Below are 25,871 nucleotides of genomic sequence, written 5' to 3' on the forward strand. Positions count from 1 at the left end.
TGGACCTTACTAGAGGACTGGTGGACTGAGGGGAGATTGCCACATTTGACACTCTCTTTTTAAAGGGATGCAGAAGTGTTGGGGAATGGTTTTTTTTTTTTGAGATGGAGTCTCGCACTGTCATCCGGGCTGGAGTCCTGTGGCGCAATCTCGGCTCACTGCAACCTCTGCCTCCTGGGTTCAAGCGATTCTCCTGCCTCTGCCTCCTGATTAGCTGGGATTATAGGCACCTGCCACCGTGCCCAGCTAATTTTTTGTATTTTTAGTAGAAACGGGGTTTCACCATGTTGGCAGACTGATCGCAAACACCTGCCCACCTCGGCCTCCCAAAACGCTGAGATTACAAGCGTGAGCCACCATGCTCAGCCACTATTAGTCTTTCAAAAGATAATTGCATAGACAAAAATAATGTGAATTATCAAGAAGGAACAGCTTGGAGAGAGACTTAGGAGAACTGATTGGAATTGGTTACAGGATTAGATGGAGAGAGTGGGGGAAAGAGTTCACAATGGCTAGGTTGGGTGTTATCAGTGAATTATGACATCTTAACAGGGAGAGAGAACAGAGGAGGGAGCTGTGGTAAGGATTATTGACATTCAAGAGAGGGCTCTTAAACAAGTGTGAAAGGTGGATTTTTCAGATACCAGATTCATGACTGGAACAGTACTTTTTAGCTACTTTAAGAATTGTTTTCCTTCTCTTAAAATGTTTTCCTTTTCCACTTACCTGTAATGAGAGTAGTAAAGGTAAGTATTGTGGTGATGGCAGATGTCTCAAAGAACAGCAGTTGCAGAGAAATGATGGATGAGATATGAGGATTGAGAAAACATTGAGAATGAGAAATAGGGAGATGAAAACCTGTGTTAACAGTGACAATGAGGCTGGTCACAGTGGCTCATGCCTGTGATCCCGGCACTTCATGAGGCGGAGGTGGACAGATTACTTGAGGTCAGGAGTTGGAGACCCCTCGGGCAACATGGTGAAGCCTTGTCTCTACAAAAAATAAAAAAATTAGCTGGGCGTGGTGGTGCATGCCTCTAGGCCCAGCTACTCGGGAGGCTGAGGTGAGAGCATCGCCTGGGCTGGGGAGGCATAGGCGGCGGTGAGCCAAGATTGCGCCACTACGCTCCAGCCTGGGCAACAGAGCCACACACTGTCTCAAACGAAAAAAAAGGTGACAATGGGACATCAAAGTGGATATGGCAGGCAGGTAAAAATGTGGGACTGAGCTCAGTTGTGAAGTCTAAGCTACATGTTTATATTTGGGCATCACTTGAATGGGAGTGACTGCTGATACCTTGATAGTGCATGAAGTCTAAGGAAAGCAAGTTTACAGAGAGAGTCAAAAGACTGAGACCCTGAGTCTACTGTGTCGGCCTCAGAGTATTCCAGCATTGAAGAAGCACCTGAGGTGAGCTCAGCATGGATAGAGGAAGAGAAACCAGAATGGGCAGATGGTGAGGATGGGTGGTAGAGAACATTGTCCACTTTTAAAAGATTTGTTGAAATAGAACAGTAGCTTTTGGGTTGGAGCTGGCTATGTCCAGCAAAGAAGATTTTGCAGGAAAGAGTTTCCCTGAGAGAATTATGTTTTATTGCACAGGAGTCAGAATTAGGAGAGGAGCAGGCAGAGCAAAGCCTAAGAGAGGGGAAGATGCTACCCTGTCTGGCATCCAATTTCCTCATCTGCTAAACGGGCAATAACAGTATAGTTACATGCATTAAATTAGTACACATAAAGCACTTATAGGCCGGGCGCAGTGGCTCACACCTGTAAACCCAGCACTTTGGGAGGCCAAGGCAGGCAGATCACCTGAGGTCAGGAGTTTGAGACCAGCCTGGCCAACATGGTGAAACCCCGTCTCTACTGAAAATACAAAAATTAGCTGGGCGTGGTGGTGGGTGCCTGTAGTCCCAGCTGCTCAGTAGGCTGAGGCAGGACAATCGCTTGAACCTGGGAGGCAGAGGTTCCAGTGAGCCGAGATCACGCCACTGCACTCCAGCCTGGGTGACAGAGTGAGACCCCTTCTCAAAAAAAAAAAAAAGCACTTATAATGAGGACTGACATAAACCAAGCATTTATTAAATGGTGGTTTATCACAGTGGGTGCTGATTGTTTTTATTACTTGTTAATGGAAACTTACCTGTATTATAAAACTCAGCAGATTAGAGATGGCTAAAGTTGTCTTAAGTTATGTAGCCTAAGAGTCCTTTTAAAACGAGTCCTGGCCCGGTGGCTCATACCTGTAATCCTAGCACTTTGGGAGGCCAAGGCGGCTGGATCACTTGAGGTCAGGAGTTCAAGACCAGCCTGGCCAACAGGGAGAAACCTACGTCTCTACTAATAATACAAAAATTAGCCGGATGTGATGGTACACTCCTGTAATTCCAGCTACTTGAGAGGCTGAGGCATGAGAATTGCTTGAATCTGGGAGGTGGAGGTTGCAGTGAGCCGAGATCCCACCACTGTACTCCAGCCTGGGCCATAGAGTGAGACTGTCTCAAAAAAAAAAAAAAAAAGTGAGGTTATCAGCCAGCCACCTTCTGTTTACTAGTCTATTTCAAGTTAATTATTTCAATAAAATAACAGTATCTACTAATTGCGACTTTACTTGTGAGGAATGCAAAATTTATGAAATGCAGGTGTATTTTTCACATATCCTTGTCTTGGCCGAAGTCATTTCAGCCAAGTGAGTAAAATTTGCTTTTGTTGTAAATTTATCTGAAACCAATTGGGTTAGACTTCCTGTTTGATAACATAGTCTCCTGCATTTATTAGGAATGTTACAAGACAAACGAATGGAGATAGATAAACATAGCCTAAATATTGGTGATTACAATCGAACGGTCGGGAAAGGCCCTGGTTCTCGGCCTCAGATTTCCAAAGAGTCTTCCATGGAGCGCAATCCTTATTTTGATAAGGTAAGGTGTTTTACTTTTACCTCTGACTTGATAAACCAGTACACTTAATAGCATAATTTTCACACTAATATTTTAAAACATTTTATATAATATAAAGTGTTGCAATCCAGTACCAAATCTTATTACTGGATTTTGAAGTTCACTGTCTTTTTATGTCTCAATTTAGCATAGAGGTTGCATTTATATTTTTCTTCTTAATCCCATGAAATATGTTTGGCTCTTTTTGTGTGCTCTAGAATTAACACTAATCTGATCTCTTCTGTTTTCTACCTGTTTCCTGTTGATGCTGGAATGTCATGTGACTTCTCTTCTGTTCCTGCAATGATTTCTCCCTTCCACTTGTTTGCTTGGCTGGTGTTGCACATCTTTCTGTCTGTCCAATCAGGATGGCATTGTAGCAGATGAATCCCAAAACATGCAGTTTATGTCCAGTCAAAGCATGAAGCTTCCCCCTTCAAATAGTGCACTACCTAACCAGGCCCTTGGCTCCATAGCAGGGCTGGGTATGCAAAACTTGAATTCTGTTAGACAGGTAAGTCCAGATGTGTATTTTAGGCTCTCAGTTGAATGATTTGTATTAGTAATAAGATCTCTCTTACATGTAGTTACTGTGTTTAAATCATAGTACAATGTGGCAATGAGATGTTTGTCCCCAAAGAATCCCACTGTTACTTGTTGCTGTTTGTTTTTGTAGAATGGCAATCCCAGTATGTTTGGTGTTGGAAACACAGCAGCACAACCCCGGGGCATGCAGCAGCCTCCAGCACAACCTCTTAGTTCATCTCAGCCTAATCTCCGTGCTCAAGTGCCTCCTCCATTACTCTCCCCTCAGGTAAATAAGCTATCCTTATGTTCTCCTGTTTACCTACAAAAAGGATCTTGCATGATTTTGTATTTGAATGAAATGGCTAACTAATCATTATCATGTTTATTGGCATCTTTGAGATTTAGCTAGTTCTGAATTAACTATTACAAAAGGTTGTAGGAAGGATAAGTCAAGGATCATTTAAATCTAAAATTTACCATTTTCTTCTATAAAACATTCTTGAGGACAAAAGCAAAGTAAAATTGGCTAGTTTAAGATGCATCTCTGTCATCTTTTACCTAACCCACGAAAAAGTACAAGTGGTCAGTGAGTAAGACAGAGACAAAGACTATGAACCCAATGAATAGTCCACAGATTTAACTGCTCTATTGACAGCTTAAAACACACAGTACATGTAGCGAGTGGGAGTTACTTTATCAAGATCATTAACTTACCATTGTGATCCTAAGGTTCCAGTTTCATTGCTGAAGTATGCACCAAACAACGGTGGCCTGAATCCACTCTTTGGCCCTCAACAGGTAGCCATGCTGAACCAGCTATCCCAGCTAAACCAGCTTTCTCAGATCTCCCAATTACAGGTAAGCAGAGTCATAGTCTTTCTTAGTACACATTTATGGAGCATCTACTGTATACCAAACACTAGACTCTGTGCAGGACATAGTGCACTAAACAAAACAGGTGTAGTCATAGCCCTCATGGAGCTTACAGTCTATCAGGGAAGACAGATCATGAACATCTGTGAAGAATGTTTTGAAGAAGTGCAAAATGCTGTGAGAGGAGGCCTGAGCCAAGTCTGGGGTGCTAGTGAGAGTCAGATGTTGAGGAAAAATTTCTCTGTTGAAGTGGAAGTTTAGATTGAACTAAAGACTGAATTTTAGCAGTGACTAGAAGCCAGCGAGTCCAAGGAAGAGACTGTTAGGCTAGACATGTTGGCATTGGCTAGATCACATCATGCCTCTGTAGATCCATCTGCTGTCGTCATTTGGAAGCACACGACCTTGTAATAGTGTGATAGTAACAACCTTCTCGCCATCTTTCCTCTAGCGATTGTTAGCGCAGCAGCAAAGGGCGCAGAGTCAGAGAAGCGTGCCTTCTGGGAACCGGCCGCAGCAAGACCAGCAGGTAGAGCCAGCCCTCCAACTCGCGGTGCTGTCTTTGTGTTAATAAACTCTGCTTATCTCCATTCTAGCAAGAGATTCAGAAGTGTCTTTCTTAAAACAATCTTACTAAGATATAATGAAGTATGTTGTGCATTAAGTCTGCTGGTTGCCCGTGAGTTATGTGAACATTATACAGTGATTATTCACCTTTCTGCAGAGAAGAAAGTGAATTCAAAAATGAAGAGGAAATATGTAGTTTTCTGTAAAGACTTTTTCCCCCAATAATTTTTTTCAATCATTTCATTGTTTTAAGGGTCGACCTCTTAGCGTGCAGCAGCAAATGATGCAACAATCTCGTCAACTTGATCCAAACCTGTTGGTGAAGCAGCAGACTCCACCATCTCAGCAGCAGCCACTCCATCAGCCAGCCATGAAGTCTTTCCTTGACAATGTCATGCCCCACACTACACCTGAGCTTCAAAAAGGGCCATCACCAATAAATGCTTTCAGCAACTTCCCTATAGGTGGGTTTCTCCTTGGTCCAAGCATTGGACTGATGCTTAGGTATCACAGGCATGCCTCCTTCACACGTACCCTTACAGCTCTGTTCCTTCGTGAGAGCTACATTGATCTCTTAGCTATTCCCTCTCAGAGAGTTGCCATCCCCTCTCCTAGTTTTAACCTGCTCCATGTTCAGGGAAGTTCTCTCTCCATTCAAGAAAATCACACTGTTTCTTTTTTTTCTTTTTTTTTTTTTTAAAGACAGAGTCTTGCTCTGTCCCCCAGACTGGAGTGCAGTGGTGAGATCTCGGCTCACTGCAACCTCTGCCTCCTGGGTTCAAGCAATTCTCACGCCTCAGCCTCCTGAGTAGCTGGGATTACAGGCACCCACCACCACACGCAGCTAATTTTTGTATGTTTAGTAGAGTTGGGGTTTCACCATGTTGGCCAGGCTTGTCTGGAACTCCTAACCTCAGGTGATCTGCCTGCCTTGGCCTCCCAAAGTGCTGGGATTACAGACATGAGCCACCGTGCCCAGCCTTGAAAATCACACTATTTCAAAAACTCCACACTCATTTAAAGTGCATTAGAATAAAGGAAACATTTCACTTTTTAAAGGATTAGTTGTCTTAATCGTAGGATATTAAGGGTGAGAAGGCTGATACTCTTATTAGAAACAGTACACCAGAGAATTTTTGAGCAGTGCTGTTCTGGTGAAACAGCTGGGAAGGGTCACAGTCACATTTGCTAGCTCTCAGAACTTGAAGTTTTAACTGTTGTCTGTGTGTAAATGATTATTGATATAAATAAGAAAATGGAGGTAAGACAGGAGATTGTGTTTCTTATACATACAACTCCCCACCCCCACCCACTCCTTTTTTTCTGTTATCTCCAGGCTTTTATTCACTGGGTGGAGATTTTGGGCTTACATGTTTTCTCTTTCCTAGGTCTCTTTTTCTCTTGTGCCCTTGATTATATTTTGACCCTTGATTGATCATGCCCTGTTCATTTTGCTTTTTTTCTCTCTCTTTTCCCATACAGTGGTTTCTTGTAAACCAGCTTTGTTGGTTGTTAGCCAGAGTGTTTGAAGACCATCGGTTAACTAGCGTGTTCTGGGCTGTGGGCAGAGGCTGGGGCATGCTGTTGCCCCTGCTGCTGCCTCACTCTGTAACTGAACTGGTTTGGCTCACCCTGGTATTACCACAGACTCACCTGGGACATAAATTGCACTTTGAGTCCTTAGGATTGTTAGTAATCTCTGTGCATTTCCAAAAACAGTTCCCTTGTCAGTTACTACTGTGGGTGAATACTATAGAAGCCATTTAGTGGTGGCCAGGTGATGTCAGAGACAACAGTTAGTACTAAAAGAATGATACCCAAGTACAGGGAGAACTTTCTGTCTCACCAGTAAAGGGAACTGGCTCTTCCTATTTGACTATACACTTGACATATAAATTGGACCACGTGAGTTCTAAGTATAGGATTTCCTGCCCTGGCCGGCTTTTCAGTGAGGGATACTTCTCGGTTAAGAAAGTCTGCTTAGCCCATGCAAACACCAATACAGTTATCTAAGTTGAGCAACAGGCTACAGCCTGTTGGCCTAATTTGACCCACTGCCTGCTATTGTAAGGTTTTGTTGGACACAGCCACATTTTCTTTAACATGGGGTCTGTGGCTGCTTTTGTGCTGCACCAGCAGAGTTGCATGGAGACACCGGGACCATGTGGCCCACAGAGCCTGACATACTGGGTGAGCCTCTGCGGAAAAAAATTGTCAGCTCCTGATCTGATCGATGGGTCCAAGAGAGCAAATTTAATTGCTCTCTGCAAAAATAGGTATAGTATTAGAGAATTCATATTATTAAAGTTTTCAGGTTTGACAGACCTTAACATCACATGGACTCATCAGACCAGAGAATTTAAAACAATTTAATTTGGAACTTTAGAATAAGAACCTCCTGGGAATTTGTGAAATAGAGATTCTGGCTCCCACTGGAAAGTCTTCATTTTTAAATAAGCGTTTTAGGTGATTCTAATATTAATAGTCCCTAGATTACTATTTTAAGAAAAACTAGCTTAATAGTTTTCTAACCACCGTATCTAAGGTTGAAATTTGCATTGTTGTTCCAAGAGAATATCCAAGTCTGAGGGGCCTCATTAGCGAAAGTCAAGTAAATTGTGCCTTAAGATATATCAGTCCCCCACTTAGGTGTAATTGCTAGTGCAGGACGTTTTTACTTTAGAATTTGCAAGCAAAAGATAGCAACTGAAAGTGACCACAGATCTTCATGCATAGTACACTTGGTAGAAATAGCTAAACAGATACATTTTATTCCAAGTAAACTTACACATCTGGCTTCCTTAAAACTTTTCTCCCTCTTACTTTGCCAAGGAGTTTTAAAATCATCAAAATGTTATGGAGAAATATTTTCTACATATAACTAAATTATAGTGTTAACAGTTATATGGTTTGAAAACATTAGATTAGTTACATGTTTTTCTAGGAAATAAAAGTTGTGCTACTAGAAAGAAAATGTGCTGTGTTTTCTAAGGTTTTGTTTTGTTTTTTAATTTTTCAGGCTTGAACTCAAACTTGAATGTAAATATGGATCTGAACAGTATTAAAGAGCCACAGTCACGACTAAGGAAATGGACGACAGTGGACAGCATTTCTGTGAACACATCTTTGGATCAAAACTCCAGCAAACATGGTACAAAAGATGGTCACATCTTACCCAAAAAACAAAAAGCACACCTGCAGAATACCAGATGTAGGCCTTTGTTTTATTTTAAATATGTTTTCAAAGCCAAATTATCTTACAACTTTTCCTCATTTAAAAAAAGTTATTTTTAAGTCTTAGTTAAAATAAGACACTTTCAGATGAAAAGCAAAATTTACCTCGACTCTGTTTTATAAAGGAGAGATCAGATGATGCATTTTAAAAAATTATTTTCCCTTTGGCTTTTTAAATGTTTCTAAGTGATTTTATTCTTATATTACTACACTTATTAACATTTACTGGATTTAATTGGATATATATCTTAGTAGTACATTTAAAACTTCTACCAGAGTCCCATTCCGTCACCCAGGCTGGAATGCAGTGGCGTGATCTCAGCTCACTGAAACCTCTCCTCCCAGGTTCAAGCAGTTCTCCTGCCTCAGCTTCTGGAGTAACTGGAACTACAGGCCTGAGCCACCATGCCCGGCTAATTTTTGTATTTTTAGTAGAGACGGGGTTTCATCATGTTGGCCCAACTGGTCTCAAACTCCTGACCTCAGGTGATCTACCCCCCTTGGTCTCACAAGTGCTGCGATTACAGGTGTGAACTACTGCACCTGGCCCATAAATTTTATTTCTATCAATTCCTTACATACGGACAAATTTTCTTTGTGTATCTTATTGCTATGTGTAAGTCATTGATTTAACAGTGTTGTCTTTTCAGCAATTAAATTTTTTTTTAGAAATGCCATTTTCATCTTATTTTGTATTATCCATCCACCCAGCAAATATTAATCGATTATCTTCTGCTTTCCAAGGCTGTGTTAGCACCTGGAATACATAGACACATATGTACATACGTGTTCATAGTTGAATGTGTGTCTGTATGTATGTAAAAATCCTTGCCCTGGAATTGTTCGTTGTGAATGAAAGTATATCAGCAGCTTTAGTACAATGCAATAGGTAATATCAAAGTTAATATTTATAATAGTTTAATAATATAGAGTTCCTTAGGAGCATCGAGTCAGGAATAACTGCAGGTGTGGTGGGTCTGGAAAGGTGAGAAAGACTTACCTTGAGAAGAGTAAGTTTACCAAACAAACAGGAAGAGCAACCAAGAGAGAATAGCACATGCAGGGTTCAAAGAGGACTGCTGGGTGAATTCTATATCTGGGCATATCTGGGGGTGAAGGTGAAAATGACATAAAGGAGGTAGATGAAGATGGAATGGTAGGTGTGGTGCAAATCATGGAAAACTTTCGTGCCATGAATGATTTTAAATATGAAAGTGATGAGTGCCTAGAGGCAGTTAAGACTTAAAGTAGTCTAGGTAAGAGAAAGGTCAGTGGACATGAGAAGGAGTGCACTGAAGAGAGTTTCAGAAATTAAAAGCAGAAAAGCTTGATAACTCACTTAACTCATTCTTTCATTCAGCAGTGTAAGCCTGAAATACTTGCATAACTGATCAGCTAGTCTGTCTCCAGCCCCCTCCAGACAGACCCCTCGGAGGTCAAATACAGGATGGACCCGAGTCTCAGGCAGAAAAGAATAGGTGTTCACCATAAATCATATCATTAGAGTGGCTTAGGTGTAAGGCATGCAGAGGCACTCTTAACTGGCAGAGTAGTCCATGAGCTTGGAGAAACACAGGAGCTGAACAAGCGACAGTCCTGGCACACTTTGGAATGTGCAGTCCAGTCTGCTACGCTAACCCTTCGCTGCACACCTACAGTAAGAAAAGCCTGATTTATTAAGGGAATTGGAGGCAAGCACATTTGACTAGGAAATTCTGCATTACAGAAGGGTTAAACTGGATGTCTGAGATACCATGGCCCTGAGATTCTTTGACTTCCAGGCAGTTTATAAAATCCCATCACCTCAGCACCCAGATGAATTTGGTGACATGTATAGGAGGAGATTTTTTATTTTAGCCTTGGTTGGAGGCAGTTGGGCAAGGCTTCTCGGAGGCTTGTGATCTCTGAAGCTGAGATATGAAAGATAAACAGAAGTTAGGCAGGCAGGGGTGAAGGGAGGGGAAACCATGAGAGCTGGGGCGAGGCTGGACTATTGTAAACTATTGAAGACTATTGTAAACTATTGAAACTATTGAAGAGTTTGAACATTGTCTTTTGTGTGTTGGAGAGAATTAAGCCAGGAGATGACATGATCAGATGTGCACTTTTGAATGATGATGCCTCTAGGTGCAGTGTGGATAATTGGAGTAGATCTAGTGTAGTCATTATCCAGGAGCTGTGGAGGAAGTGGAATTGACAGGGCTTGGTGATTCTAGCTTAAGCAGCCTCAAATCTATGATTGCTATTTAAATGATATTTTTGTGACATTCCCTTTTTTTTCTGTTGAATTATACTTTGAAAGTTTATTAGCTAAACTTTTTAGGGTCAGATTTCTAGATTGTACACATTGGACTAATGATTTTCAGAAATTAAAATTGTCATATAATAGAAGGAACCATTAGCCCGTAAACCAAACAGACCTTTGATTCTAAGTTGGTTTGCCATTCAGAGGAATATCACTTTGGGATTTTTTTTTTTTTTTTTTGACAGAGTCTCACTCAGTCACCTAGGCTGGAGTTCAGTGATGCAGTCTCTACTCACTGCAACCCTTGTCTCTGGGGTTCAAGTGGTGCTCGTGCCTCAGCCTCCTGAGTATAGCTGGGATTACAGGTGTGTGTCACCACACCCGGCTAATTTTTGTAATTTTAGTAGAGACGGGGTTTACCATGTTTGCCAGGCTGGTCTCGAACTCCTGAACTCAGGTGATCTGCCTGCCTTGGCCTGCCAAAGTGATGAGATTATAGGCATGAGCCACCAGGCCCAGCTGGGAATTTTTCTCACCTGAAGAGTGAGAACAGGGAGTTGAGACAATGGGGAAATGGCAAAATAAATATGAATCCTAGGTTTGAGACTTAGCTCTGCTACTAATTGACTCTGCTATTTTTTCAGTTGTGCACCACTTAATGGCAATGTTGCAGTAAACAATAGGCCATGTATCCAACAGTGGGTCCATTGAGCTTGTAATACCATATTTTTATTGTTCCTTTCCTGTTTAGCTATGTTTAGATAAACCCTTCTGTTACGGTTGCTTACATTACTCAGTACAGTAACACTAGGAGCAGTAGCCTAGTGTGTTAACACTAGGAAGGCTTCATAAGTAGATAATGAGTGTTCATAAGTAGAAAATGAAGTTTTCATAAGTAGAAATTGTTCTAACACACCTGTAGCCTAGGAGCAGTAGGCGAGGCCACAGGGCTTTGCTGTGTAATGGGCTCTACCATCTAGGTTTGTGTAAGGGCACTCTGATGTTCACACAAAAATGAAATCGCCTAGTTTCTCCAAATGTAGCCCTGTTAATTGACACGTGATTGTAATTAGCTACTTGGCAAGTAACTTAACCTTTCTGAACTTCACATCTGCCAGATGGAATTAATAGTACCTCTTAGGCTTTTTTTTTTTTTTGAGACAGGATCTCACCCCAGTTGCCGAGGCCAGAGTGCAGTGGCACAGTCTCAGGTCACTGCCGCCTTGACCTCCCGTACTCAGGTGATCCCCCTCCACCTCAGCCTCCCAAGAATCTGGGATTACAAGTGTGCACCACCATGCCTGGCTAGTTTTTTGTATTTTTACTAGAGATGGGGTTTTGCCATGTTGCCCAAACTGATCTCAAACTCCTGACCTCAAGTGATCCCCCTGCCTCAGCCTCCCAAAGTGCTGGGATTACAGATGTGAGCCACCGTGCCCGGCCTAGTTTTATTTTAGATTCAGGGAGTGCATGTTCATGTTTTTACACAGGTATATTGCATGCTGGTGGAGATTGGGCTTCCAGTGAGCCCATTACCCAAATAGTGAACGTTTTACTTGATAAGTAGTTTTTCAACCCTTGCCACCCTCCCCACTTGTGGAATCCCGAGTGTCTATTAATAATTTCCATCTTTGGGTATCCGTTGGTTAGCTCCTACTTAAAAGTGAGAACATACAATATTTTATTTTCTCTTTAGTTCACATAGGGTAATGGCTCCCAGCTACATCCATTTTGCTGCAAAAGACATGATTTCATTCTTTTTTATGGTGCCGCTCTTGGGATGTTTTAAGGATGAATGAGACGATGCATCTCAGGTACTTAGGTGCTGGAGCAGGGTTAGACACATCAGCGGTCAGCAGATCGCAGCCGTCACTGCCGCTACTGCCTTTATCACTATCTCGCCAGATGCCCTGCCTCCAAGACAAACACATTTCTCCACTGTACATTTAGTTCCGTTTACTTAGACTGAACCTATCACATAGGTTTTACATTTCATTTTCCTGATGTTCCCCTTGTGTTGATTAATGACATAAAATTGCACCCTTGCTGCCTCGTTATATCTATTTGCCTTTGATTAAATGCAGTTTTCATAAGTAGAAATTGTTCTTACTAGAAAAAAATACATAATTACGTTTATCATCTCAGGTGTAAGAATTAGTCACTTGAAATGTGGCAGTCGTGCTTGCCTCATGTATCCTGTACAGCCATTACTTCATTTATGTCCCATTTCACTCCCAAGTGGCTTTAATTCCGCTTATAGAACAGATACGTAGTTGACACAGATCAGAGTGACAAGATTGAGGACGCCAGAGCCAAAGGGGAAATGGAAGCTGTGGAGACGCGCTGAGTCAGGGATAGGTCAGTGCCCACCAGTGAGAGGTGCGAGGCCCTGTTGATAACCAGCTCCATCATCCCTGAGTTACCCATGTGCATGCTGGCACATTGTGACTTGAAGCCAGAGGCAAGAATGCGGGCTGGAGTGGCATGTAGGGCCCGGCTGTGTGTTATGGATATTCATAGTGGGGGCCAGCCGGAGTTGCGAGCCAGGTTCTATTTACATCCACCTCAAACTCAACATGAATGGAGGAGACTTCCAGACTCAGTCCTTCCAGTGTCAGTGGGTTGTACCTCCGCCCATGAAATGATCGAAGCTAGAAAACAAGTCATTCTTTTTTTTTTTTTTTCTTTTGAGATGGAGTCTTGCCCTGTTCCCAGGCTAGAGTGCAGTGTGGCATGATCTCAGCTGACTGCAACCTCTCTGCCTCCTGGGTTCAAGTGATTCTCCTGCCTCAGCCTCCTGAGTAGCTGTAGCTGGGACTACAGGCACCTGTCACCACGCCCAACTAAGTTTTGTATTTTTAGTAGAGACAGGGTTTCATCATGTTAGCCGGGGTGGTCTCAATCTCTTGACCTCATGATCCGCCCGCCTCGGCCTCCCAAAGTGCTGGGATTACAGGCGTGAGCCACCACACCTGGCCCCATTCTTTCTTTTTTAACAGTTTATTGAGATACAATTTACTTACAACACAGTGGCTTTTAGTATATTCACGGTGTTGTGTAGCCATCACCACAATCCATTTTTAAACATTTTTGTTGCCTAAAAAGAACCCCTGAGTTACCAGAGCCCTCCACCATACAACTGTTTTAATGATTTGGAAATAAGTTTGTGCTCATAGTCTGGTCACTTAATGATATTTATGCCCCCCATAAACTTGAAATTCACAATGGTCATTTTCAGACATTCTTCAGATGAGATGTTAGAATCTCAATATAAAAGAATTACTCTAGAGAACACAGCCTAGAGCCCACAGATCTAATGGAAAGTGTTCGTGTTACATTTGAGAAGCTATAAGAAGTAAACCTGTGTGTATTCTGCTCACATTTCTCTATTATTCTTTCCTTGTTAGGTGCTATTTCAAGTGGTTTCAGGCTGGAAGAATCTCCATTTGTTCCCTATGACTTTATGAACAGCAGTACTTCACCAGCCAGTCCTCCAGGTTCAATAGGAGATGGCTGGCCACGTGCCAAATCGCCTAACGGCTCTAGCAGTGTTAATTGGCCACCAGGTAAAATTTTTTCTGACACTTTCTTTCATGAGACTGTGTTTCCATTAAGGTTTTGTTACATCTGGACTTAATATTGATGTAGCCCAGATCGGCGTGCTTAGAGTGATGTGTGTGGATGAGAAGGAATGCAGAAGTGATAGAGGAAAAGTTAAGCATGAAGTCTTGGGCAAGTGAGTGTGTCATCCTGTTACCTATACCTTTATGCTCAAGCAGCAGAGGTAGAAGTGAGTCCCACTGACCAGCATGTAGAATTATATTAAAAACTTTAGGCCGGGCACAGTGGCTCACGCCAGTAATCCCAGCACTTTGGGAGGCCGAGGCAAGGATCACGAGGTCAGGAGATCAAGACCATCCTGGCTAACACGGTGAAACCCTGTCTGTACTAAAACTACAAAAAAAATTAGCCAGGCGTGATGGCGGGCGCCTGTAGTTCCAGCTACTCGGGAGGCTGAGACAGGAGAATGGCATGAATCTGGGAGACAGGGCTTGCAGTGAGCTGAGATTGTGCCACTGCACTCCAGCCTGGGCGACTGAGCAAGACTCCATCTCAAAAAAAAACAACAGCAACCAAAACTTTAATTCACTGCTTGTCTTAAATTGTGTCAGGGAGTAACTTGCAGTATTTTCATTCATACATGGAGTTACCAGAAGTGCTTCTGTGGCCTGCTTTCTCCTACCTGAGTTGCAGTAGCTTTGTGATTTGTCTTAAAGCTTAAAGCACTTTTAAATGTTACTGTTTAAAAATACATGAATCTGGCCGGGTGCAGTGGCTCACGCCTGTAATCCCAGCACTTTGGGAGGCTGCAGCGGGCAGGTCACGAGGTCTCAGTAGATCAAGACCATCCTGGCTAACACGGTGAAACACCATCTCTACTAAAAATACAAAAAAAAAATTAGCCAGGCGTGGCGGCGTGCACCTGTAGTCGCAGTTACTCAGGAGGCTGAGGCAGGAGAATAGCGTGAACCCAGGAGGTGGAGCTTGCAGTGAGCCAGGATAACGCCACTGCACTCCATCTTGGGGGACAGAGCGAGACTTTGTCTCAAAGAAATAAATAAATAAAAAATACATGAATCACAGCTAAGCACGGTGGCTTATGCCTGTAATCCCAGCACTTTGGGAGGCTGAGGTGGGAGATCACCTGAATCCAGGAGTTCAAAGCTGCAGTGAGCTATGATTGCACCACTGCACTCCAGCCTGGGTGATAGAGCAAGACTCTGTCTCAAACATGCATACGTACGTATATGATTTTTTACACACACACGTATATATGTGTATAACGTATGTGGGTGTGTATATTCACATGCAGAGAGATGATTTCAGTTTTAAAAACTTGCAGGTTATTTGTAAAGAATAGCTTCTATGATACTAATTTGATTACTGAACCATCCTCTTAAGAGTGTTAGTATAAATTGGAAAGTATTTGAGAGTTGCATAGGATTTAGGAATGAAGGTTTTGGATATTTATTAATGGATTTTAAAATGATGATTAAGCTTTGAACTAATTTTAAATTTCCATTTCCAGAATTTCGTCCTGGTGAGCCATGGAAAGGTTATCCAAACATTGACCCTGAAACTGACCCTTACGTCACTCCTGGCAGTGTCATAAACAATCTTTCAATTAATACTGTGCGGGAAGTTGACCACCTCAGGGACAGGAACAGTGGTACGTAGGAGGTGCAAATCAATTTCTGAGTGACACTTAACAACACAGTTTAAGAATGGCTCATGTAGTACCCAGCTACTCTGGGAGACTGAGGCAGGAGGGTCACTTGAGCCCAGGAGCTTGAGACTAGCCTGGGCAACACAGTGTGGGACCCTGTCTCTTTAAAACAGAAAGAAGATGAAGAAGAAGAAGAAGAATGGCAGACAGAATTCTCTCTGTTCCCATAGGTGGCTCTTTAATTTGGCTACTTTTTAAATGATGAGGATTTTATCATCCCTTAGTATGGCAAATATGTATATTAATTTAATAAGTTAACACAAAGGACCAGCAAACCTTTGCTTTCCAGTAGTTGTATTAACGGAATGAAAAAACAACAAATGAAGGTTGTTACTAACTTTATACTGAGTTACAAGATGATAGTTATTTTTTAAATAGGTGTTTCTTATAACAGACGTTTATACGCTTATATACTCTGAATATTGAAGGACTTTCACGAGGAAGAGCAAATTAGGCTGTCTTTCAGAGAGTAAGAATAAGACCAGTTTAAGGATCCCTGCAGTCCAGATGTGCTTTTTAATTGGTTAGTAAATAAAACCATCCTATTACCTGCCACAGGGTTACTTTTCTCTTCAAGGCATTTACATGTGTTTCATCCATGATTTTGTACCAGAAGAGTGTTAATGAAATGAATTTTTTTAATATTAAAAAATATTTCCTGTCTTTTTAAAATACCGTCTATCCCTTTACACAGTTTATAAAGCAAATGTGAAGCAGCCACCATGTTGCATTAGACGTGTAATTTACAGAGGTAACAAGTGTTTCTGCACCAGCGGAGAAGAGTCCTCAGCATTGTGAAGTGGCTGAGTTTCACAGACAGCTCTGTCCCCTGTGGGGGACACTAAGCCAAGCATAAATTCTCATGGTGTGGGAGTTAATGGAAGAATCCAATGGCTCTGAAAGTCAGGAGAGTTTGGATTTGGTGTTAAAGGAAATAGAGCATTGAAGGCTTTGAGTAGAAGAATCTTTAAGATGGGGTAATCTGGCCGTGGTGAGCAGAGTGGTTTGGATTGGGAGACTAGTCAGGGAACTGGTGTAGTAATCCAGATGGTAGTCGGGGTCTAGAGTTCAACTAGTAATGGTCAAGGGGGTTTTGAAAATGGGAAGGCACACCCGGTTTGGGAGCCTGAATATATTGCGTAATGGAGAAGACTGAAGGGCCTGTTCACTGGTAGTGTCTGTGATGGGGTGCCTTGGAGAGCAGGATAGCCAGTAAGAAGTCACTGGAGCTCGGGCGAGTTAGGAGCACCAAGACTCGAACCTCCTTTTAGACCCAGTGCTGGGAAGCAGAGCCGAGTGCTGTCATGGTGGCTGGACCTCATTGCTAGAGCACATCCTCACAGCCAGTGAGGACAAAATCAGAGGGAAAATGCCTGTGCTGAGCCAAGGCAGAGACAGTTGGCAAGATCGCCCAGCATGCTTTTTTGAAGGCAAGAAGGAAGATGTCTCTGGCACCATCTTACCCTGAGTGGGCCTGTTTCCTTTCTTGTGGCATACTGTTAGGCTTCGATTTCTCTGGAAGCTTTTGCTTTTTCTTAACCTCCACGTCCCTTGCTCTGGTGGCTGATTGGACTCTTCCCCGACACAGGGTCATCCTCATCCTTGAACACCACGCTGCCTTCAACTAGTGCCTGGTCATCCATTCGTGCCTCCAACTACAACGTTCCCCTCAGCAGTACAGCACAAAGCACTTCAGGTGGGCCTCGCCTTCGCTCAGGAAGGGAGGGTTGGTCACAGCCAGAGCCGTGGCTGTTGTTTTAATGCCCTCTTTTGTCCAGTCTTCTCAGGGAGTTAGGAGATTCTGTTTGTGAGCCTGGGAAATTATTTTTAACATCACTTGTTCCTTTTTAAACTTACTGTACCCAGCGGTCATCTACTAAAATCAGTTTTTACTGAACAGCTTTCACTCATCTCAGAGCCACAGCAGCTCTATAATTAAATGTAATTTAATCCAAACTAGTTCTCAGACTATCTGCAGCGAAGGATCTTTAAAAAAAAAAAAAAAATTGCCCATCCTCATAGACTGATACTTTTGTAAAATACGGTAAACATGAATTCTGAATTGCTAGGAAAATAATGGCACACTTTATAGAGTTACAGGAATATCAGGTTGCTGTCTGTCTACACATGCGCACTCTGAATTTCTGGACTCATCCTGCAGCAGATTAGTATGAAACTGTGTTGTGGTGTTCTTCCAGCCACACCCTGAGTAGCACTGACCTGATGCACACGCACTTTGTAAGTGAAGTAAGAAAAAGAGTTGATAGTGATGGAAGATAGGAATAGTTCCACTCCTTGCTGTCCCTCTCAGGCTTTTAGCATGATAGTTGATGTAGTTTACTGTATACCTGGTCCCTGCATACCTACTCATGTCTCCATTGCTGCGAGGCAGTATGCGTCAGGATCTGGGCCTGCTGTCTTTTTCTTCCTTCCTTTCCTTCCTTTCTCTGTCTCTCTCTTTCCTTCCTTTCCTTTCTTCTTCCCTTCCTTTTTCTTTCTTTTCTTTTCTTTTTTTTTTTTTTTTCTGCCCTACAGGCTTAGTTTTGAATCCTGGCTCTACATTAGACCCATAGGCAAATTACTTACCCAGTCCGCCCTCAGTAGACTGTGTCAGGACCACAGACAGTGCATGCCAGGTGCCCAGCAAGCCAATACTCAGCGCAGAGAGGCAGGCACCCTGTGATGATCTCCTTTGGCAGCTCCCAAGTTGGGGCTCTTTTGCAGTCCTTTTTTCCTTGAGTAAACAACAGAGTTCTAAAATTCAATTAAATGACCTACCTGACTTTCTTGAGTGACTCAATTATGGTTAGTAAGAAGTTCACAATTGCAATTTTAGAGCAATTCAGATTGTTTTCCATTTCAGTTCGAGTACAGTTTTAGACACTGGCCTGAGAATTTCATAGGTCTTTATAGCTGTTAATAACAGATCAATGGCTTGAGTGTTTGGAGGGATGGAAAGCAGTTTCCTTTGGGCTGATTTTCTTTTTTGGCAGTTTAGTTGATTTGGGGGTTTTAGTAGTTTCTTTTGTTTGTTAGATTTGCTTTTTGTGGGAGAATGGATGTCATTATTTAAATTTCCTCATTTCTTAAACATTATTCCTCCCCTCTCCATTTTTTCCCCCTTTGAGTAGCCAGAAATAGTGATTCCAAATTGACATGGTCTCCTGGTTCAGTTACAAACACCTCTCTGGCTCATGAGCTGTGGAAGGTCCCTTTGCCACCTAAAAACATCACTGCTCCGTCCCGTCCACCTCCGGGACTGACTGGTCAGAAGCCACCCTTGTCTACGTGGGATAATTCTCCCCTTCGTGTAGGTGGAGGATGGGGAAATTCTGACGCCAGATATACCCCAGGTAAGATGCAGTACCTAAGGTGGTTTTCTGTGGTTTATTTGTGAAACGCTAACCAGTGCCAACAGTCGAGTTTAACAGAGACCTGAACAGTAAACTATTGCCTCACCTCCGTCAGGGGGAATGAGAACTTCAGTAAACAAATGATCCACCCAAAGATAAACAACAGGCCGCAGTAATGTTAATGCATTGGGAAGCTCCATTGTCTCAGAAGTTCCTCAAGACTACATCTTAAAATGTGTAGTAACTTCCTGCTCGTGGCAGAAAAAGAACACATAACATGGAGCAGAAGCCAGTATTGGGCAAGTCTGGGAACATGGGAACAGGTCATCTGGGCCTTGAAGTGTAGGGGAGTAGCTTGGCCTGTATTAAACGGGACATCTGAGAGTGAAAGAGGGTGCTGTTGACTAACCATACGCAGCCAACAGGCATAAGCCAGAAGGCCCCAGCAGACACGTTCCTCTGCCTCTCCTCATTCTATAAATGACTAACATTGGATTTGTACCGGCATCATTTCCTGCCTGTGCCATTCCCACACCATACATATACACACACAGCCCCAGGTGAGCCTAGCAGTTTCCCCGGTAAATACGGTCTTATCCTTCACTCTACCTTGCCTGCAAACTAGCAAACGTTCCCATCTTCAAGCTGAAAATGAGTAATAAAACCTCATTGATATTTTCTGATTAAATGTGTAATTTCTGATCTTTAGACAGGTGACTGGCTGTAGGAAAACTTGCAGCTTTTCCTTTGGGTGGGGGTTAATTATAGGAAAAGAACACTATAGTGCATGCCAAGCTACTGAATGTAAGTTAGCGTAATTGGTGTGGTGTGAGTGGTCTTTGCAGGCCACAGACGTCTGTCTGGATGCCAGCTAAGAGACTGGCAGCACACAGCGAGGGGTGCTAGTGAACGTGGCCCAGGAGCCCACCCCAGGGAGGCTTGGTGCGATTGAGTGGAATCGGCAAACCTGTAGGAGTAAGCCAAGCAATCCGAGGGGCAGACTCTGCCAAGGCCCAGACACCTGAGAAAGCACAAAGGCTCCCGTTAGGATGAGGAGAGGATTGCAGGGCGTGGGGAGGATTCCATGAGAGGTGGATAGGCCTGAGCTGTGTCATGCAACGGTCTTTCCCAGCACCTGAAGCATTTGTGAGGTGCCTTGGTTTGTAGATGGGGTCGGGGATGAGGGCTGTACTCATCCAGAGTAGAGACCAGATGGGGAGCCCCTGCGGTAACCCAGGTGAAAACAAGGAGCATCTGTGCGATCGCAAGCTCTGGAATCCCCTTAAAGCTAAAGCTTCATGCCCTGAAGGACACACATGCAGAGTGACCAGACATTACTGAAGTCTTCCCCAGATGGTACCGTTTGAGATGATTTTAGCTCCTATCAATGAGAAGATGTCAAAGAGATGCAGCCTTTTGTGGCTCACTGCCCTCCTGTGTGGTGAGCTGGGAGCCATTCTGAGCTCACTCTCCCCAGAGGCAGAGCCCCCTGCCGTGGATGTTAATGTGTCGCCATGGCTAGGGCGAACTCAAATTCTAGGCCTAGGGAGAAAGCCTCTAGTGTAGAGGTGCAAGGGTGTGAAGGAAGCCAAGAGGCCAAGTGATCTACTGAGTAACTATAGTTGGACTCTTTCAGTCCTGGAAAACTGACTTGTCCTTTTTTTCCTTGCTTAGGTTCCAGCTGGGGTGAGAGCAGCTCAGGGAGAATAACAAATTGGCTTGTTCTAAAAAACCTTACACCTCAGGTAAGGATATCAGATAACACTGGTTTATGTGACTACGCCAGGGAGCATGGGAACAGAGGTTCAGGTCTGGGTGTGAGACGAGGGCTGCTAAGTGGTAGTGAGGCCTGGCAGAGGAGTGGTCTGTAGACCTCAGGCAGGATGTCGTCGAATCTGGTGGTTCACGCTGTAATGTGCCTGGGAACCAAACAAAAATACAGATTCCCAGGCCTCACCCAGAGATTGAGTCAGTAGATCTGGGCTAGGAGCTGGGACTCTGCATTTGTATGAGGGCCTGCAGATGAATTTGACGCAGGTGGTCCTTGTTGGCACGTGGAGAAACCCTGGTCCGTCCCCGAGTTGAGAGCATTTTCTTAGCCCCTGGCCCGCCCCCTCCTCTGGAGGCTGGGTGTTGAGCTCCCACCGCCCTCCTCCCCCAGGAAGCATAACCTTGATGGATGCTGTCCTCAGGGCAGGGAAGAGAGAAGACGTGGAGTCACACAGCAGGGGCAGTGCTTCATAAGGAATTGGGGGTCTGGGGAGTGTCAGGAGTCTAGAGGCCGGAGCAGTATGACTCTGAGAGCAGTGGAGGTGGGGAAGGTGGCTCTGCACACCGTCAGAGCAACATCAGAGTGTCATTGAAGAGTGGTACCAGGAGCACAGAGCCTCAGGGAAGAGAGGAGGGGCAGCAGCGCAGCCTGGAACGGCCTCCTGGAGGGCCCGCGGTGATGCCTCTCACTGGTGGTTTCCACACTGTTTCCTAGATCGATGGCTCAACTCTGCGCACTCTGTGCATGCAGCACGGCCCACTGATCACATTCCACCTGAACCTCCCTCACGGAAATGCTCTGGTCCGCTACAGTTCAAAAGAAGAGGTAGTGAAGGCACAAAAGTCTCTGCACATGTAAGTTGGCTGTTGGGCTCCCAGTTGGAAGAGTCTAGGGAAAGGAGTTGTGTGAGAGCACAGCCTGGCCCGGGGCAGCGCACCGGGTCCTGTGCCCTGATTCCAAGGTCAGCACTCCTAAGCAGGGAATCGGACCTAGCCAAATGGCCCTAGAAAGTCCTTTACATTGCCCATGGGAGACAGAGGAAGTTCACTCTGGTCAAGGCACCAGGTCCTGAAGAGCTGTGCGCACACGCTCGGGTGAAGGGAGGGCACTCAGGTTATGTGGTGTGGTCTCTCCCTCTGCTCCTTCTGTGGCTTTTCTAGCAGAGACACGTTGCACCCTCACTTGTGAGTGAATGAAGCCCTCCTGGCGCACTGTCCTCATGTGTCCGCGGTGCCTCTCTCCTCTAGGTGTGTACTGGGGAACACTACTATTCTTGCTGAATTTGCCAGTGAAGAGGAGATCAGTCGTTTCTTTGCACAAAGCCAGTCTCTGACCCCTTCTCCCGGCTGGCAGTCTCTCGGGTCCAGCCAGAGCCGGCTGGGCTCCCTCGACTGTTCCCACTCATTCTCCAGCCGGACCGATCTCAATCACTGGAATGGTGCTGGGCTGTCGGGAACTAACTGTGGAGACCTTCACGGCACTTCACTCTGGGGGACCCCGCATTATTCCACAAGCCTGTGGGGTCCTCCAAGCAGCAGCGACCCCCGAGGAATTAGCAGCCCATCTCCCATTAACGCTTTTCTTTCTGTTGACCACCTGGGTGGGGGTGGAGAGTCCATGTAACAGTGTAGATGCAGACTCACCGACCGGGACCTCAGACGCGAGGGAAAGGAGCACTAAGTGGGGCTCGCCGCCTGCAGCCAGGGGCCGCCTGTGGGAACAGCTATTCTCTGCACATTTTCCACTTTGTTTTCCCCAAAACATATCAGTTTGAATACTTGAATCATGCAGGCCAATATTATAATGTGAAAAGGTATCTATTCTATTTACACTCCCAAATAGCGCCATACATGCTAAACCGTAGAGAATGAGCTCGCTTGTGTCTATTCATCATGTTTAGCCTTTGGATTCTTTTTTTTTTTTTTTTTTTCCTTCTATTCCTCCTCCCCTCCCCTTTTTTTCTCTCTTGCAAAACCATTTTTTGGGCTGATACCGTATGAGCTTTTCCCTTTGCACTGAATGATGTTCTCTCCGTCTCATCGGCAGTATGGGGGCAGCTGTCCCAGTGTCAATGTTTACTCAAGGGTGTTCTTAGGAGGCGTGCGCTCTCTACTATGCCTTGATGTTGCCTACCTTATTGTGGTATCGTGGAGTTTAAAAGATCAAGTTAGGACTGACTTAGGATTATTAATGAAAGTGTTGCACCAGTTTTTTCATGTTGTAAAACTAAAGAATTTCGCTCTGCAGTTTGAAAAACTGTGGCCACAGCTGTGACTTGCAGCCCACCTGCCACCCAGGACGGGCCCTGCACTTTGAATAGGCTTTCCATTTTGTTTTGGAGGTTCCCACGTTGAACCTTCTTGTTTACAGATTTTTTTGTTTGTTTTTTGAGAAAAAAAAAAAATGTTTACTCTTCCATCATTTAAAAAAAATGTAAAAGACAAAAAAAAAAAATGGAGGATGATTTAAAAGATGCTTTCTATCTCTGGGAAAAAGGAGCAGCATTTGGCCATGTTCTTTTGTTTTTCTATTCCTGTCCCAAATCAAAGAGCATGGTTCTCAGGAAAACCAGTTCCCCAGTTAATAAAAAAAATAAATAAAAAAAAAATAAACTCCTTGTAGTTTCTTATAGGAAAAAAACAAAAACCCCAACTTTTAGCACTGATACTACATATTGCTCTGTTAAAGAATTTTCTCTGCCAAAAAAGAAAAAAAAAAACAAAAAAACGCTTAAAGCTGGAGTTTGACATTCTGCTTTCAGATGCTGTCTTTTTATTAGTGAGTGATGATGGTTTGCTAATAATCAGTAGGTAATAATTTTTTGTAATCCCATCAAGTGGCTCCATATGTTTCTGCTCTCTTGTGACTGTGTTAATGTTTAACTGTTGTACCTTAAAGCCGAAATCAGTAACTATGCATACTGTAACCAAGGTATTGGGCTTACAGAGTTGTTTGTTGTATAAAGAAAATTTTAAATGTTGTTGCAAACTAACGAGTTACACCATTTTAAACTTTCTTTCCTCCCCGCCCTTTTTTTGCCCACAAATGGTATTATAATGCTTGCTTAGTCAAAGAAGAGAGACTAAACAAGGGTAAAAATTTTAACAGTACAGAATTTGCCATCATTTCATTGCCTTGATTCTAACTGTTTGTGTCCTAAGATGCAAAAGAAGTCAGTGGCTTTTAACTGTTTACAAATAGAATGTGATTGTAAAATGTACAGTTTGGTTGTGTTTGAATTATGAAATTTCTTCGGATATAATAAACCATGACTTTTTGGCTGCTCAACATTAATTGTCTCCTTTTTGTGAATTTATTTGTAGGCTCTTTTTTATAATGAAAGTTTCAAAGTTGCTATGTATGAGGGTTCTCATAGAGCAACCGATTAAAAACTTAAGCAAATATTTGAACATTTTATCTGAACTCATCACAATTTCACCCTGAAGTAATGTGAGAACAATGGGAAACTGTAGCTTGCTCCTTCCCACCCTCTCTGAGCATCTTTGGGATCTTGTTGCTCAAAACTCTTCTGTGACTTCATCTTCCCCACCATTTGTGCCCATCTCAAGCCTCAGCAAGAAACCATGTGGAACATGAAGCTTAATGACTTGACAGTGTACTAGTGTTAAACTCTCATACCTCTGTTACAAAGCGAGAAACGCCACACCCGGACTGGCCTTTTCTTCCCCCTTCACGGCCCTCGCTTCTCCCTGCAGGAGCTCGGGGGCGAAACCTGTGTATGGATTTCAGTGTATGACTTCAGATCATGCTCCGACTTGCCAGGTGTAAGCTAATGTTGTCGGACACCTTACTATAAGCAAATGTTATTCAGTGCGTTCAATGTATATTGACTTCCATACTGGTTTTTCCAAAAACCAAAGGTAGCTTTGAAAAACCATGTCTGGAAATGTTCGGAGCGTTAAGCTGATTGACCTTCTGACCTTGGGGCTTTGAGTAGTATATAATTCATAACTGCGTTACTTGTATTGTTAAAGTGTTTGGGAGTTTTTTGCGCTTGTTATGTGGAAATAAAGTGTTTGATTTAAAATTTTTTAAAGTGGTTTGGATCTTTGCCTAGTCCTTAAATAAATACAGCTCTATTCCCTCAGCCACCATTACATCTCGGTCTTAATCCCGACTGCCAGTTCCTGGATGCTGCCCTTTGTCTGGCACAGACCTGCAGCTGACCGTGCTGGGCCCCTGACTCGGGGCTTTATAGTCACTCAGAGCCACCAAGAGTCGGGGTAAACTTTTTAACACAGGCACTTAACGCGTTTTTTCTTTCTTCCTTTTCTCTTTCTCCTTTCTTCCTTTTTTTTCTGTGTTTTTTCTTTCTTTTTTTTCTTTCGACAGGGTTTCACTCTGGATCTCGGCTCACTGTAACCTCCGCCTCCCAGGCTCAAAGGATTCTCGTCCCTCAGCCTTTCAAGTAGCTGGGATTACAGGCACCTACCACTGAATCCGGCTAAGTTTTGCATTTTTAATAGACATGGGGTTTCACCATGTTGCTCAGGCTGGTCTCAAACTCCTAAGTTCAAGCGATCTGCCCATCTCAGCCTCCCAAAGTGCTGGGATTACAGGCGTGAGCCGCTGCGCCTGGCCTCACAGGCATTTATACATTTTCAAATATCCCTCCTTGTTCTGCTCCCCTGGGTGTGTTCCCAGCTCTGATGAACCTCAGCTTCTCCACAGTGCTATGCTTTCCACCCTCAAAGACTGGAGGATAGCTTGCCCTGGACTTCCTTCCCCAGTCAAGTGTTAAATAGCTCCTTCCATCATTTCAAGGAACTGTGCTAGGCCACCACATGCTATTCGAATAGGCTCTCACTAGTCTTTGTAATCCACCTTCTCAGATCGATGATAGTGGCTGAATAAATATTGCAAGGAATAGCAGCTGAGCTGTCACCTGTTGACACCTGAGGACAGGAGACTGTGGTAGTGCCATGCTGTTGGCTTGTGCAGGTGGATGAACCGGGGCATGATGCTAAGGTCAAAGTGGGGTCCTTGACCCAGAGGATCAAATTCAGGTTGAACAGCATGAAGGTAGGGACTGAGATGAAGGAGGAGTATTTG

At 43.7% G+C, this 25,871-nt stretch overlaps 1 protein-coding gene across 2 annotated transcripts in view; it reads left to right on the plus strand.

Moving 5' to 3' along the window:
• The window catches only part of TNRC6A (trinucleotide repeat containing 6A), a 101,850-nt gene extending 76,995 nt beyond the window's left edge, over window positions 1–24,855 (plus strand). The window contains exons 12-25 of one of the 2 annotated variants that reach the window (XM_011958265.1): window positions 2,780–2,922; window positions 3,308–3,454; window positions 3,617–3,754; window positions 4,198–4,326; window positions 4,793–4,870; window positions 5,162–5,372; window positions 7,928–8,059; window positions 13,795–13,953; window positions 15,477–15,617; window positions 17,263–17,370; window positions 18,806–19,027; window positions 20,702–20,772; window positions 21,513–21,652; window positions 22,046–24,855. In XM_011958265.1, coding sequence (XP_011813655.1) covers window positions 2,780–2,922; window positions 3,308–3,454; window positions 3,617–3,754; window positions 4,198–4,326; window positions 4,793–4,870; window positions 5,162–5,372; window positions 7,928–8,059; window positions 13,795–13,953; window positions 15,477–15,617; window positions 17,263–17,370; window positions 18,806–19,027; window positions 20,702–20,772; window positions 21,513–21,652; window positions 22,046–22,421 — 2,195 coding nt within the window. In that variant the 3' untranslated portion in view covers window positions 22,422–24,855. The remainder of the gene's footprint in view (window positions 1–2,779; window positions 2,923–3,307; window positions 3,455–3,616; window positions 3,755–4,197; window positions 4,327–4,792; window positions 4,871–5,161; window positions 5,373–7,927; window positions 8,060–13,794; window positions 13,954–15,476; window positions 15,618–17,262; window positions 17,371–18,805; window positions 19,028–20,701; window positions 20,773–21,512; window positions 21,653–22,045) is intronic. The other variant, XM_011958266.1, reaches the window with a different exon arrangement.
• Window positions 24,856–25,871: the final 1,016 nt, after the last annotated feature.

Source organism: Colobus angolensis, unplaced genomic scaffold (assembly GCF_000951035.1).
Source record: "Colobus angolensis palliatus isolate OR3802 unplaced genomic scaffold, Cang.pa_1.0 Scaffold464, whole genome shotgun sequence".
Taxonomy (NCBI): Eukaryota; Metazoa; Chordata; class Mammalia; order Primates; family Cercopithecidae; genus Colobus; species Colobus angolensis.